Source organism: Neoarius graeffei, chromosome 12 (genome assembly GCF_027579695.1).
Source record: "Neoarius graeffei isolate fNeoGra1 chromosome 12, fNeoGra1.pri, whole genome shotgun sequence".
Taxonomy (NCBI): Eukaryota; Metazoa; Chordata; class Actinopteri; order Siluriformes; family Ariidae; genus Neoarius; species Neoarius graeffei.
The window spans coordinates 80,728,940-80,744,019 of record NC_083580.1 but is presented as its reverse complement, the minus strand read 5'-3'; the positions used below and the strand labels follow the sequence as shown (position 1 = coordinate 80,744,019).

At 46.3% G+C, this 15,080-nt stretch overlaps 1 protein-coding gene across 2 annotated transcripts in view; it reads left to right on the top strand.

Annotated features, from left to right (window-relative positions):
• gabrb4 (gamma-aminobutyric acid type A receptor subunit beta4) overlaps positions 1-15,080 on the top strand; it is a 128,761-nt gene that overhangs the window by 54,120 nt on the left and 59,561 nt on the right. For both annotated transcript variants that reach the window (XM_060935261.1, XM_060935262.1), the window contains one exon: positions 14,423-14,490. In XM_060935261.1, the coding sequence (XP_060791244.1) occupies positions 14,423-14,490 (68 nt within the window). The remainder of the gene's footprint in view (positions 1-14,422; positions 14,491-15,080) is intronic.

The window sequence follows — 15,080 nt, the reverse complement described above, 5'->3', positions numbered from 1 at the left end:
ATCGATGGGAATGTGATAATATATTGTATGATGATAAACTGTGATACAAATTTATCATGATTTGAATCAATAAATAAAAAACGATTCATGATTATCATCAGGCTGCATAATATCTTATTTTTTTCCGAACTGTAATTGTGTTGTTTAGACAGTAGAGGGCGCAATAATGTACAATATCCACAGGGAATACACGTGACTTCACTGTAGGTGGAAGTAACACAACTCTAATGCTGTGAAAACACACAGTAAACTGACATAAAATGTGAAAGAGCTGTTGTGTGATTGTGTACAAATAAACTTAACAAGAAATCTGAGCACTCTCTCTTTTTACAGACTGCTGAAAGATAAAGAGAAGAGAAGAAAATGAAAAGAGTAGAAATGTTCATAAATGTTTATTAAGAAAAGGAATATTTATTAACTTTTTTCATTTTTAATAAAATTAATATTTTAGTCCAACCTTTACAAATGTGCATAAATATTTATTGTTGGTTAGTAAGAAAATGGGCGGCACGGTGGTGTAGTGGTTAGCGCTGTCACCTCACAGCAAGAAGGTCCTGGGTTCGAGCCCCGGGGCCGGCGAGGGCCTTTCTGTGTTTGCATGTTCTCCCTGTGTCCGCGTGGGTTTCCTCTGGGTGCTCCGGTTTCCCCCACAGTCCAAAGACATGCAGGTTAGGTTAACTGGTGACTCTAAATTGAGCGTAGATGTGAATGGTTGTCTGTGTCTATGTGTCAGCCCTGTGATGACCTGGCGACTTGTCCAGGGTGTACCCCGCCTTTCGCCTGTAGTCAGCTGGGATAGGATCCAGCTTGCCTGCGACCCTGTAGAAGGATAAAGCGGCTTGAGATAATGAGATGAGTAAGAAAATGAAACAAAAGTATTTTTAATTTAACAAAAGGACTTTTTAAGTTGATAAAGAACAGGAAAATAAATCTTGCAATTTTTTTTTTGGTCATAAATTTTTCTTCTTTTTTTCCCAAAAATATTGTGGGAAAATCGAATCGTGAACCCAAATATCGTGATTTGAACTGAATTTTGAATTGGGTGAATTGTTACATGGTGACTCATCAAACAATCTAAAATTATATATAGAGTATATTTTATCTCAAAGATCAACATATAATTAACAGTTATTTCATAAAATCGAGTCGTACATGAGCTGATAGCCGATAAGGCACACAGCACCGAGTTGTCTATAATCCACATACGATGAGAATGAGTGGAATAACTGTTTTATTCTATCCAAATTCACTGGATTTTGAGAAACAGAGCATTTTTATTTTTATTTTTTGCAAATTTGATAAATAAAAACTTTATACAAAACGTCTGACAAAATAATTTCCACTTAGAAGGTAAACAAACCGGTGAAATGACAGGAGCAATTTGTGAAAAATGCGATAATAATGATTCTTGAAAAATTAAAAAAAAAGATATGTTCTTACCATCAAATACTTTTATTCCATATTTTGTTGCTTATTTTTTGTATTTTTTAGGGCTTTGTTTTCGAGTAGAGTTTTTATTTCGTCCTCAGTTAGTTCAGTAACACGCGCTGCCATTTTGTTTTTCTTCTTTAGGGTTTTGATGGTTTGGCACCACCGACTGGGCTGGAGTGTGGAACAGGCGATATGAGGGGGGGATGAAATTCTTTTCACTATTTTGGTTTCTTTTAAATACTTGATAACAAAGTGATATATCTGACTTGATGCAATCCACCATTTTGTTTTTCTCTATTCACTGTATATGAGCTGATAGCCAAGTAGTAGAGTAACCAATCAGAACATGTGATTGCTTATACCCAGTGAATGTGGGTAGAATAAATATAGCATATATCTCACTAACTCTCTCATTTCTAATGCATTTCAGTGACCCACTGCATGAGATGCTTTGATTGAAATGTTTTGTTCGTAGCTGGCAGTTTTCCCGTTCCACCATTCCCAGGAACTGAAGCTTTTTATGAGAATAAAAGTCCAGTGTGATTAAATCTCCTGATTTTAATGTGTGTTAATGCTCCTCAGTGATGTGACGCAGTCTGTCTCCTCACCAGCCTGGCAACTTTCTGAAATTAGTCAGATCAATGACTTAAAGGAGAGATATTTTTAACTCCAACTTAAGTTTGCTTTTACTGGATATTAGTATGACTGATGTGTGATAAGTCTGCTTATCAGAATACCATTTCAGTCATATACATATTTCTGTAGATGAACTCAGACTTGGACATCTGTGTCGATTATGCTCTCTCTACCTCGTCCATAACCTCTTCTACAATCTGGAGGTTTTGTAATGTTCCTCATGAAAACCACAGTACATGTACATTGCAGCATGGAGATTTTACAGGGTCTCCTGGCCATGGACCGATGAATTGTTTTTCTTCAGGACTTAACTATCAGCTGCTGATAGTCAGAGCTTTGCACAGTTGACAGAATCAGGAACTCTGATTCTCCACTCGTGTATAAAAAGCTGTTTCACTCAGGAGGCCGCCAGGGACAAGGCCGATCACTGTCAGAAAGCAAAGTGACTTGTAATGAAGCACAGCTCTGAAAACCAGATGGAGCGAGAACACAGCAGACGAGAGCTAACGCTTCCAAGATCATTTAACACTTAGCTTCCATTTGGTTCTCAAGGTTCACGCAGAAACAACCCCAAATAGGAACTGCATTTACATGCAGCTTGTGCTATATAAATATAACAAATTAATTGTCTCTACATGATATTACACTGCCACAATCATGATGTCCAGAGACGTTTACTCTGATTATATTATATTATATTATATTATATTATATTATATTATATTATATTATATTATATTATATTATACAGACACAAGTGTTTTCCTGGGAAATATGCCACTCATATTTTTCATCTGAGCTCCATCCGGGACATGGAGAACCAAAACCATGACATAAATCTCTAGATTAGATTAGATTAGATAAAACTTTATTGATCCCCTTGGGAGGGTTCCCTCAGGGAAATTAAGATTCCAGCAGCATCATTACAGATAAACACACACACACATCACATTATCTCTAGCCGCTTTATCCTTCTACAGGGTCGCAGGCAAGCTGGAGCCTATCCCAGCTGACTACGGGCGAAAGGCGGGGTTCACCCTGGACAAGTCGCCAGGTCATCACAGGGCTGACACATAGACACAGACAACCATTCACACTCACATTCACACCTACGCTCAATTTAGAGTCACCAGTTAACCTAACCTGCATGTCTTTGGACTGTGGGGGAAACCGGAGCACCCGGAGGAAACCCACGCGGACACGGGGAGAACATGCAAACTCCGCACAGAAAGGCCCTCGCCGGCCCCGGGGCTCGAACCCAGGACCTTCTTGCTGTGAGGCGACAGCGCTAACCACTACACCACCGTGCCGCCCCTTACAGATAAACAGAGAAAAGAAATAGAGAAAACTTCTAGATAAATTAAAATAAATTAAGTATTTACATATACAAATAAAAAGAATAAGATATGGGGACGAGAGGAAGGGGGAAAGAGAGGAGGGGGAAGGGGAGAAGGGGGGGCAGCAGGAGAGATATTGCACTTTATATTGCACATTATATTGCACATTATATTGCACATTGTCCGGTATTGCTTACTGTCAGGCTAGGCTACTGCTCCGTCCCGTCCTCTGTCCTCCTGTTACCCCTCCTCCCCCCCAGAGAGGAGTTGTACAGTCTGATGGCGTGAGGGACAAAGGAGTTTTTGAGTCTGTTCGTCCTGCACTTGGGAAGGAGCATTCTGTCACTGAACAGGCTCCTCTGGTTGCTGATGACGGTGTGCAGAGGGTGACTGGCATTGTTCATGATATTCAACAGTTTGTCCATAGACCTCTTCTCTGCCACCGTCACCAGAGAGTCCAGCTTCATGCCAACCACAGAGCCGGCCCGCCTGATCAGTTTGTCCAGCCTGGATGTGTCCTTCTTGGATGTGCTGCCCCCCCAGCACACCACGGTGTAAAACAGGACACTGGCGACCACAGACTGATAGAACATCCACAGGAGTTTCCTGCAGATGTTAAAGGACCGCAGCCTCCTAAGAAAGTATAGCCTGCTCTGTCCCTTCCTGTATAAGTGTTTGGTGTTGCAAGTCCAGTCCAGCTTGCTGTCCAGCCACAGCCCGAGGTACTTGTAGGAATCCACAGCCTCCACCTCGACTCCCTCGATCAGAACTGGTCGTGACCTTGGTCTGGACCTCCCAAAGTCAATGACCAGCTCCTTGGTCTTCTAGGTGTTGAGCTGCAGATGGTTCTTGTTGCACCACACAGCAAAGTCCCTCACCAGGCTCCTATACTCCTCCTCTCTGTCGTCACTGATACACCCAACGATGGCTGTGTCATTGGCAAACTTCTGAATGTGACACAGCTCCGAGTTGTAGCAGAAGTCAGTGGTGTACAGGGTGAAGAGAAGAGGGGCCAGCACCATGCCCTGGGGTGCTCCGGTGCTGCTAATCACAGTGTCAGACGTGATGTCCTTCAGCCTGACGTACTGCGGCCTGTCAGTGAGGTACCTGGAGATCCAGGTGACCAGGCAGGGGTCCACTCGTATCCTGTTTAGTTTGTCCTGAACCAATAGGGGCTGGATGGTGTTGAAGGCACTCGAGAAGTCCAAGAAGAGGATCCTCACTGTGCCATTTCCCTTATCCAGATGCGAGTGGGCTCGGTGTAGCAGGTAGAGGATGGCATCTTCCACACCAACACCTGCCCGGTACGCAAACTGCAGACAGTCCTGGGCATGTTGTACCTGGGGTCTGAGGAGGCTGAGGAAGAGCCGCTCCAACATCTTCATCAGATGTGAAATGAGTGCCACCGGTCGGAAGTCATTCAGCTCGCTGGGCCGATTCTTTTTGGGAACTGGAACGATACATGATGTCTTCCAGAGGGTTGGCACTCTCTCCAGCTGCAGGCTGAGGTTGAAGATGTGTTGGAGTGGTTCACCCAGTTCAGCAGCACAGGTCTTCAGTAGTCGTGGACACACCTTGTCCGGGCCTGCTGCTTTCCTGGGGTGAAGCTTCCTCAGTTGACCTCTGACCTGGTCTGCAGTAATGCATGGAGGAGGCTGTATTGAGGTGGGGGAGGAGGGGGCTGCTGTGATGACTGGGGGGAGGTGTGTTGAGGGAAGAAGGAGAGATGGCTGCAGTGAGGGAGAGGGTGGGGGGGACATGGGCTGGTTGAACCGATTGAAGAAGTCATTCAACTCGTTCGCCCTATCCGCTGTCCCCTCAACGACTCTGGTCTTTGTATTGTGACCTGTGATGGTTTTCACACCTTCCCAGACCTCTCTCATGCTGTTCTCCTTCAGCTTCTGCTCCACCTTTCTCCTGTAGCTGTCCTTAGCTTCCCTCACGCAGCGTTTCACCTCCTGCTGTGCTGCTTTCATCGCCTCCCTATTCCTGCTCCTGAAGGCGGCCTTCTTCCTGTTGAGGACAGCTTTGACTTCCTGTGTTACCCATGGCTTGTTATTAGGGTAACACCGTACAGTCTTAGCGAGGGAGATCACGTCTGCACAGAAGTTGAGGTAAATCTGTCAGACAGTGTGTCAGCCCCTCTCTGTCCTCACAGTGTGGGCTAAGCAGCACATCCCAGTCCGTGATGTCATAGCAGTCCCTGAGGGCATCTTCCATTTCAGGGGACCACCTCCTGATGGAGCTAGTTGTTGCAGGCTGCCTTTGAACCAGGGGGGTGTACTTCGGCTATAGAAAACCAGGTTGTGGTCAGACTTCCCTAGTGGGGGGAGGGGTGTGACTCTGTATGCATCCCTCATATTAGCATACAGCAAGTCAATTGTCCTGTTGTTCCTTGTTGAACAATCCACAGCCTGGTAAAAAGCAGCCAAAGTAGAGTCCAAAGTAGCGTGATTAAATCTCTGTCACTCGTGAGGAAATCGATGAATTGTTTTGATAAATTTGGGGACTTTTTGTTTGTGAATGTGTCGATATAATAAAAAGAAAATCACACGTTGGATTGAAGATATGAAGTTTATCTTCTTGTGTTGAGAAACTCACATTTTTCATACGAAATACATCACGGATCTGAGGGACATATTTAAATAATTAAATAATATTGGCTGGCTTTTTTCGTGGTCTATCAGATATATTCCATTCAGCGAGCATGATACTGAACGAGTCGAAGACGAGTTGCTGAATGGAATATATTTGATAGACCACAAAAAAGCCTGACAATATTATTATTATTATTATTATTATTATTATTATTATTATTATTATTATTCTACATACACATTCCTTTTGGGTGTTCAACACATTTTTCTCTTTCAAAGTTCTCTCAAAACCTTCTGTATTTTGTAACGAAGCAAACCTGGCGGCCATGTTTGTTTACAAATTGTCACAGTCGCTCACTCATTAGTGCAGAAGTTTTACGTCTCTGACGTGTGACGTCATGTTGTCTTGACAACCATGCAATATCGTAAACCATATTCAGTGCTCATTCTCCATTGGGTAAAGTGATGTAATACAGGTAGGATAAGCAATATGCTAACAATATTGCATGCTATGAAACCAAATAAATGGAACCCGCTAGAAGGAAATAGAACACATTTTTATTCCATGGAAAAAAGTGTCCTGTATGGATAACAATTCCCAATGTTTCACTCCGATGACGTCACTCCCAGTGTTTTCCCGCTGACTAGACACGCATTGTCAAAATGGTGAACCAGTTCAAAATTCAAATTCTTTTGATTAACTTGCATATTTTGTTTGTGGATGTGCCCATGTAATATCAAGAACATTACATGGTGGGGTGAAGATATGAAGTTTATCTTCTTGTTTTGAAAAATACATCACTTGTGCGCTTCACTCACTTGTGAACATGTTCACCACTCAAAGATAAACTTCATATCTTTGCCACCATGTAACATCCTCATTATATTTCCAGACCTGCCAACTTTTACACATTTAGCATAAGAGCTCTGGAATTTACCACCAGATTGCGCTAGTATGAGTTATCACTCTAAACAAATACACCAATAAATCAGGAGATGATCCAATCCACAGTTAAATCTGGAATGATTTGTGCAGGTGTTTTGAACTTTCTGATATTAACTCATGCCATGTGGAAGCCCTGCCTCCTTCCACTATATCACATGCTCTCGACTGGACTTACACCGGGTTCTTGCTTTCTGTCACGGTAAATGGATAACGTCTTGAGTTCGTGAATTGAAATAAAATCTATTGCTGTTTGATGTGAAGTTAATAGCTAACATCAGTGTAGAAATAGTTGAAGGTGGGTGGAACACAGAAGCACGGCAGGCCAGAACTGAGTTCTTAAAAAAACTTTATTTTGCACTTTTCAGCGGCTTACTTCACTCGCACACACACACACACACACACACACACACACACACACACACACACACACACACACAAGTGTTCTGGTTGGGGAGAGAGCCCCCTTTCTCTGCTCTCTCTCTCCTTTTATAGGGCGCGGTCACTGGGGGAGACACACAAACACAGGTTAATTCATGTCGGTGCAGTGATTCTGCCACTTACCTTCCCTGACTCCGCCCTCCATTCACAGACTGACGTTTGACCACACCCCCGCTGCCACATACCCCTACCGCCCGACTCAGGCCGGGGAGCCATCCGGCCTGCAGCTGACACCCCCCCCCACCCCCCCACCCCCCACCCCCCCCGACGGGAGAGGAAATCCGCCACGACCATCTGCGCCCCCGGCCTGTGGACCATCTCGAACTTAAACGGCTGGAGTGCCAGATACCAACGGGTGATCCGCACGTTGGCATCCTTCATGCGGTGGAGCCACTGCAGGGGCGCGTGGTCCGAACAGAGGGTGAAAGGGCTCCCCAGCAGGTAGTAGCGGAGGGCGAGGACCGCCCACTTGATGGCAAGGCATTCCTTTTCTATTGTGCTGTACCTGCCCTCACACACCGACAGCTTCCGGCTAATGTACAGCATTGGACGGTCCTTCCCCTCCACCTCCTGGGACAGAACAGCCCCCAGCCCTCTGTCCGACTCGTCCGTCTGCAAAAGAAAGGGGAGAGAAAAGTCAGGGGAGTGTAACAGTGGCCCCCCACACAGTGCAGCCTTTACCTCAGAGAAAGCCCGCTGGCATTGCTTCGTCCACTGGACCGGATCTGGTGCACCCTTTTTAGTGAGATCAGTCAGTGGGCTGGTGATGTCTGAATAATTAGGTATAAACCTACGATAGTAGCCAGCCAGCCCAAGGAACTGTCTCACCCCCTTTTTGGTCTTGGGCCTCGGGCTGGCCGCAATCACTGCTGTCTTATTGATTTGAGGATGCACCTGCCCATTGCCCAAGTACTGCCCAAGCCCAGATACTGTACTTCCACCTGCCCAATCGCACAGTTCTTCGGGTTGGCTGTGAGACCCGCTCACCTCAGCGACCTAAGGACGGCCCTTAGGTGGTCTAGGTGCCGTGGCCAGTCATTACTATAAATAATGATGTCATCCAAGTATGCAGCCACGTAGGTGGCGTGGGGGTGGAAGACCCTATCCATAAGCTGCTGGAACATAGCGGGCGCCCCAAACAGCCCAAAAGGAAGTGTGACAAACTGGTGTAAGCCAAATGGTGTGGAAAAGGCCGTTTTCTCTCGGGATAGCGGAGTCAAGGGGATCTGCCAATATCCCATTGTCAAATCCAGTGTCGAATAAAAACGAGCCGTGCCTAGTCGATCGAGCAACTCATCAATACGAGGCATTGGGTACGCATCGAATTTAGACACTGCGTTGACTTTTCTATAGTCCACACAGAACCGGACCGACCCGTCGGCCTTGGGAACCAAGACCACCGGGCTGCTCCAGTCACTGTGGGACTCCTCGACGATGCCCATTTCGAGCATGGCCTCGAGTTCTTCCTGAACCACCTTTTTTTTGTGTTTGGGCAGACTGTAAGGGCAGCTGCGCACTACTACCCCTGGGGGCGTCGCAATGTGGTGTTCTATGAGGTGGGTGCGGCCAGGCAGGGGCGAGAACACATCAGAAAATTCTGTCTGCAACTGGGCGACCTTCGTGAGTTGGGTTGGGGAGAGGTGGTCTTCACAGGGGACCGGAGCAGTGGGCGATGTCAATTTTCCTTTTTGAACCTCCGGCCCCAGCTCTGCCTTCTCTGGAACCACTGACACCAATGCCACGGGGACCTCCTCATTCCAAAGTTTTAACAGATTGAGGTGGTAAATCTGTAATGCCCTACCCCTGTCCATTCGCCTCACCTCATAGTCAACGTCCCCAACTCGCCATGTGACCTCAGAGGGTCCTTGCCACCTGGCGATCAATTTGGAGCTCGATGTGGGCAACAACATGAGTACTTTATCTCCCGGTGTAAATTCCCTAAGGCGTGTGCCCCTGTCGTACAGACGGACTTGACGTTCTTGGGCCTGCCGCAAATTCTCCTGGGTTAGGTGTGTGAGTGTGTGGAGTTTGGCGCGCAGGTCGATAACATATTGAATTTCATTTTTACTTGTTGAAGGTCCCTCCTCCCAATTTTCATGCAGGACATCTAGAATGCCACACGGCTTACGCACGTATAATAATTCGAACGGGGAGAACCCCGTGGAGGATTGTGGGATCTCTCGCACTGCGAATAACTGGGGCTCGAGCCATTTATCCCAGTTGCGTGCGTCCTGGCTTACAAATTTCTGAATTGTGTTCTTGAGGGTGCGATTGAACCGTTCAACTAAGCCATCCATTTGTGGGTGATAAATGCTGGTGCGGATAGGCTTAATTCCCAGTAACCCATTCAGTTCGTGCAGTGTGCATGACATAAACGTAGTGCCTTGATCAGTCAGAATCTCTTTGGGGATTCCAACTCGGGAGATGACGCAGAAGAGTGCTTCTGCAATACTACATGCTGAAATATTGTGAAGAGGCACTGCTTCCGGATATCGCGTTGCATAGTCCACCAGAACTAAAATAAAGCGATATCCTTGTGTTGACCGATCTAATGGCCTGACAAGATCCATCCCAATTCTTTCGAATGGGGTCTCGTTTAATGGTAGAGGGCGCAAAGGCGCTTTTGGAATGGCCGCGGGATTTACTAACTGACATTTGCGGCACGCTGTACACCACCTACGGACATCGCCGCGAATCCCTGGCCAATAGAACCAGGCCATTATTCGGGCTAGTGTCTTGTCCTGCCCCAAGTGTCCGGCCATGGGATTAAAGTGAGCTGCCTGGAATATAAATTCCTGGAGGCTCTTTGGGATCAAAAGCTGTGTTATCGGTTCCTTAGTCTGAGTGTCCTGCGTCACTTGGTATAGCCTATCCTTAGTAATGGAGAAATAGGGGAAGGATGGGGTGGCATTTGGCTGGAGCGTTTGACCATGCCGCAGAGTTTCGTCTCACAACTGCTCTAACGGGAAATCCGCGAGGGATTTCCCGAGAGAGGGAGGAGGAGCCTGTTGCTCCTCACTCTGATGCGGTGATGATGTAGACGGCTCTGTGACAGCTGCTCCCGCCAATGCCACCCTGGGACCTCCCCCCACTAAATTATGGCAGGCCCCACTCTTCACTAAATGTGACATTAATTCCCTAAATCCTGGCCAATCAGTCCCCAAAATTATCGAGTGGGTAAGGCGAGGATTAACCGCCGCCTTTACTCTAAATTTCTCCCCTTGAAATAGAATGTGGAACGGCACTAAAGGGTAGTTGTGAACATCCCCATGCACACACAACACCTTCACCAATTGTGCTCTCCCCAATGCCTCATCTTGCACCAGGCTTTGGTGGATTGAGGTCTGATTACAGCCGGAGTCCACCAAAGCCTGATACGTATCCCCTTGGATACTCACTGGTATGCAATACGCTCCAGCATGATCGAGGGCGGTCCCTGGCGCTTCGGAGATCTGGACCACCGCGCCCACCTCCATCGCTGAGCACTGATGCTGGGGGTGACCCGGCTCCCCGCAGCACCAGCATACTGGCCCAGGCTTTCCCTCTGCACTGGTGTTCCAGAGCTCACTCACCTGAGGGGGGGAAGACACAGACAAGGAAGTAGGAAATGGTAGGGCACCGCGGGTGCAGTGGGCCGGCTGGGGTGATGCTGGCCCCCACCTCCGCGGTGGGGGAATGGGGCGAGGACGAGGAACAGAAGGGGAGAGAGAGAAGAGGGTAGAAGAGGAGACATGCTGTCCTGCCATCGGAACAGCCGCCATATGGTCCTCCGCCAGCACGATGGCCTGATCTAGCGACACCGGGCGATGGCACTGGACCCACTCCGCTGTTCCTTCCGGAAGTCGGGTGATGAATTGTTCCAGCGCCACCAGGTTGTTGATTCCCTCGGCGTCGCAGTTGTTGACCCTCAGCCACTGCCGGCAGGCGTTCCGGAGTTGCTGGCCAAACGCGAACGGCCGGCCGACCTCCTCCAGGTGCAGCGTGTGGAAGCCCTGCTGTTGCTGCTCCGGGGTGCGGCCCACATGTTGGAGGATGGCCCTGCGGAGGTTGGCATAGACCAGCCAGCTGTTGGCAGGGAGCTGTAGCGTGGCCAGCTGTGCCTTGCCTGTTAGCAGGGGGAGGAGGCGTGCCACGCGCTGTTCCACCGGTCAACCCCACGCCTCTGCTGCCTGCTCAAAAAGAGTGAGGAAGGCTTCGGGGTTGTCCTGCGGACCCATCTTCATTAGGGTGAGGTGGGGAGGGTCCGCGGCGGTGGAGGTGGTGGACCCCGCCGACACGAGTAGGCGCCGGAACGCCTAGCGATCTTCCTGCTGCGCCAGTTCCTGCTGCTGTTCCTGCTCCTTCCGGAGGGTGACCAGCGCCTGGTGCTGGCTCTGTTGGGCCGTGGCGAGGGCATGGACCAGGTTCTTGGAGGGGGAGGACTCCATGAGGCTGTTCTCTTCTGTACTCCGTCCCGGGTTTCAGCACCACTGTAGAAATAGTTGAAGGTGGGTGGAGCACAGAAGCATGGCAGGCCAGAACTGAGTTCTTAAAAAAACTTTATTTTTCACTTTTCAGCGGCTTACTTCACTCGCCCACACACACACACACACGCACACAAGTGTTCTGGTTGGGGGAGAGCCCCCTTTCTTTGCTCTCTCTCTCCTTTTATAGGGCGCGGTAACTGGGGGAGACACACAAACACAGGTTAATTCACATCAGGTGCAGTGATTCTGCTACTTACCTTCCCTGACTCCGCCCTCCATTCACAGACCGACGCTTGACCACGCCCCCGCTGCCACAATCAGTTATGATATTTATTAGAGAGTACAAAAAAAAAACCCTTTGTTTGGCCAAAAAATGGTTGAAAGAGTAAAAAGCAGATGAATAGTGAAAATATCACTGACTACGATGTGGACATTTCAGAACTGATTTATAAAAGGACTATATTGAAAATGTATATTATGGTTTTTTTTAACTAGAAAAAACCAAATCCACCTCCAGGTGAGGTTTTTTCGTGATTGTCTCTGCCTGGTAAGCAGTTCCTGACTCCACAGCTGGTCAGATTGGGTGCTTTCAGACCAAACAGTTCCAGGGACTCGTTGAGAAGAACTACCCCCTGGGGAACTCACTGAGAACTAGATACAGCATCTTCAAGGGCTTGGCTTTTTTTCCTGTTTGCATTCGCACCACCAGTAGAGTAGGAACACCATAGTGACATAAGCCAGCCAACTGTTGCTATAGCAACCTCACTAGTTTGTTGTTTGTTTTCATCTGAATGTGCGTCTTGTCCACCAGTGTTCATGCATTGTTGTGAAAGCAGCAAACTAGCAATGTTAGGATTTAAACTTGTCCACTTTCATGTGAAACAGATTGTTCCACTGCACTGTAGAATGGGAGGAGACCAGGAAGTGTTATGTGCTGACAGTAAATTCTTTATTTTACATTATAAAGACCGAATTGTGGTGGAAAATAGTTTGTGATTTGCTTAAAAATCTTTATCTAATGTTATTGTGGATTATTATTTTATAACAGGTCATCTTATGTGATGGCTAATAAATATCCATGGACAAGCACATTTAGTATAATTAAGATTTTTATATTTCACTTAGATGTGTCAAAATTACATCATAAGCCTGGACTTCACCGTCGGCCCATTTGTCCATTTTTAAACTATTGTTTACACAGCTGATGTTTTTCATGGATTTTTAAAAATGGCGGATTAAAAATGCTCCATTGGCTCAACCAATCAACGTACGCTTGCATCACTCATTAGTGCCTGAGCACTGGAAGTGTGTGGCGTCCGGTGTCCACAAGATGGCGCTGCACTGAAGTGCAATGCCCTATTGTTTTCTTAAGGATTCTTCTTCTCCTTTTATTCAAGACTTGGCCATTTTTGAGGTGGTTCCCATGGGCGAAAACTCATGAAATTTGGTACACACATCAGTCCTGGCCACCGCTACTCGGGGATAGAGGCTTGGCCATGGGCATGTCCACAGGACTCCATAGCACCCCCACACATCATTGAGACTTTTTCCTGGTTTATAGTTTCACCTATTCATATCAAATTTGGTAGGTGTGTCGGGTGCCCCAAGATGAACAAAACTGTAAGGTACATTGTATTATCCATACTCAACAGGAAGTGAGTTATTTTTGGTTTTGTGCATTTTGACACGTGTTACATTTTGATGTTCTCCTCCTAGGTAGTTTGTTGGATTCATGCCAGATTTTGTATACCGGAGATGCTTGGGCCCTTCATCGCTGTTTTCGGCTATATCGGTTCCTCTTGTGTTGGGAGAGAACCTACCCTGAAATAGGAGCTAAAAAAAGTCCTTCAAAACTGTGTTGTAAGAACCAGTTCCTGCAGTCTGGACACACACAAAAGGGTGAACTTCCTCCAACAGTTCTTAGAACTATGAAAAAGTTCCTCCAGTCTGAAAACCCACTTTTGTTACACCTCTCCTACTCTCCTTAAACCTGAAATGATGGAAATGCTCATTTTTCTGTCTTTTTTTAGACTACTGGTTCTCAATGATTAACTCATTAATCATGATTTTTTTTAAAGCGGTGAATCACAAGCAGGGACAAATCAATATCACAGAAATTTACATACAGACTCTGTGATTACTGTAGGGGGGGTTTAATGAAACTGTGAAATGCCTGATCAGCAAATAAATGTATAAAGGTTAAATTATGCCTGTAATTCAAATCTAAACTTATTACAAATAACGATTCAGAACGGGAAAAAGCACCTGTTTTTATACACCGTCGCTGATTGCAGTGGCACTGATCAGGATGGAAACAGCAGTATTGATCAGAACAAGCAGTTCCTAGAATGACTTTTTGGAATCTTTCTGTTCTCTGTGAGCAAGTAATGTGCTCCTGAAAGAAAAGCCATCATTTGATAGGAGCAGGTTTACTGTAAATAGTTCCTGACCTTGTGTCAGTGTCATTATAGATGACCGATGGCACAGAAAGCATCCTGTACTGAAAGAGAACCGCATCGCTTGGTTCGACTTGCAGCTCAACAACTAACTGAGCTTTTATTTTTCTTTCAGGTCCCCCAGTTATTGTGGGAATGAGCATAAATATCGCCAGCATTGACTCCATCTCAGAAGTCAACATGGTAAGTGATACTATCGTGCATCTTATTCTGATAGACTACTTACATCCAGTATTGTGACACATTTCCAAATCTTGCACTTCTGGGGAATTGTTTACTCGTCAACACGTGCAGCGAGACGGAGTGTGTTCCTGCAATGGAGAAGTGCATAAAGGCTGTTCGAGTTTGGATGATTAAGGACAAAATGAAACTGAATGACGGCAAGACGGAATTTGTAACCACTGGAATTAAACAACAGCTCAGGAAAGGACAAATTGACAAATTCTGTGGGAAATCAGAATTACTCCTGTTTCAGTTGCCAGGAACTTTGGAATTTATTTTGATAGTAATATGAGTTTAGGACCACATATCTATCAGTAACACATGCAAAGCTGCATTTTTCCATCTCCACAACATCAGGAGAATCAGGAAATATCTTTTATTAGAAATGACTAGGATTTTAATACACGCCTTTATTACAAGTAGGATAGACTATTGTAACAGCTTCCTTTATGGTTTGCCTGCAAAGTCAATTAGCAAGTTGCAACGTGTACAAAATGCAGCAGCACGGCTAGTAACAGCTACATCTAAGGTTTTTTTTCATATTACTCCTG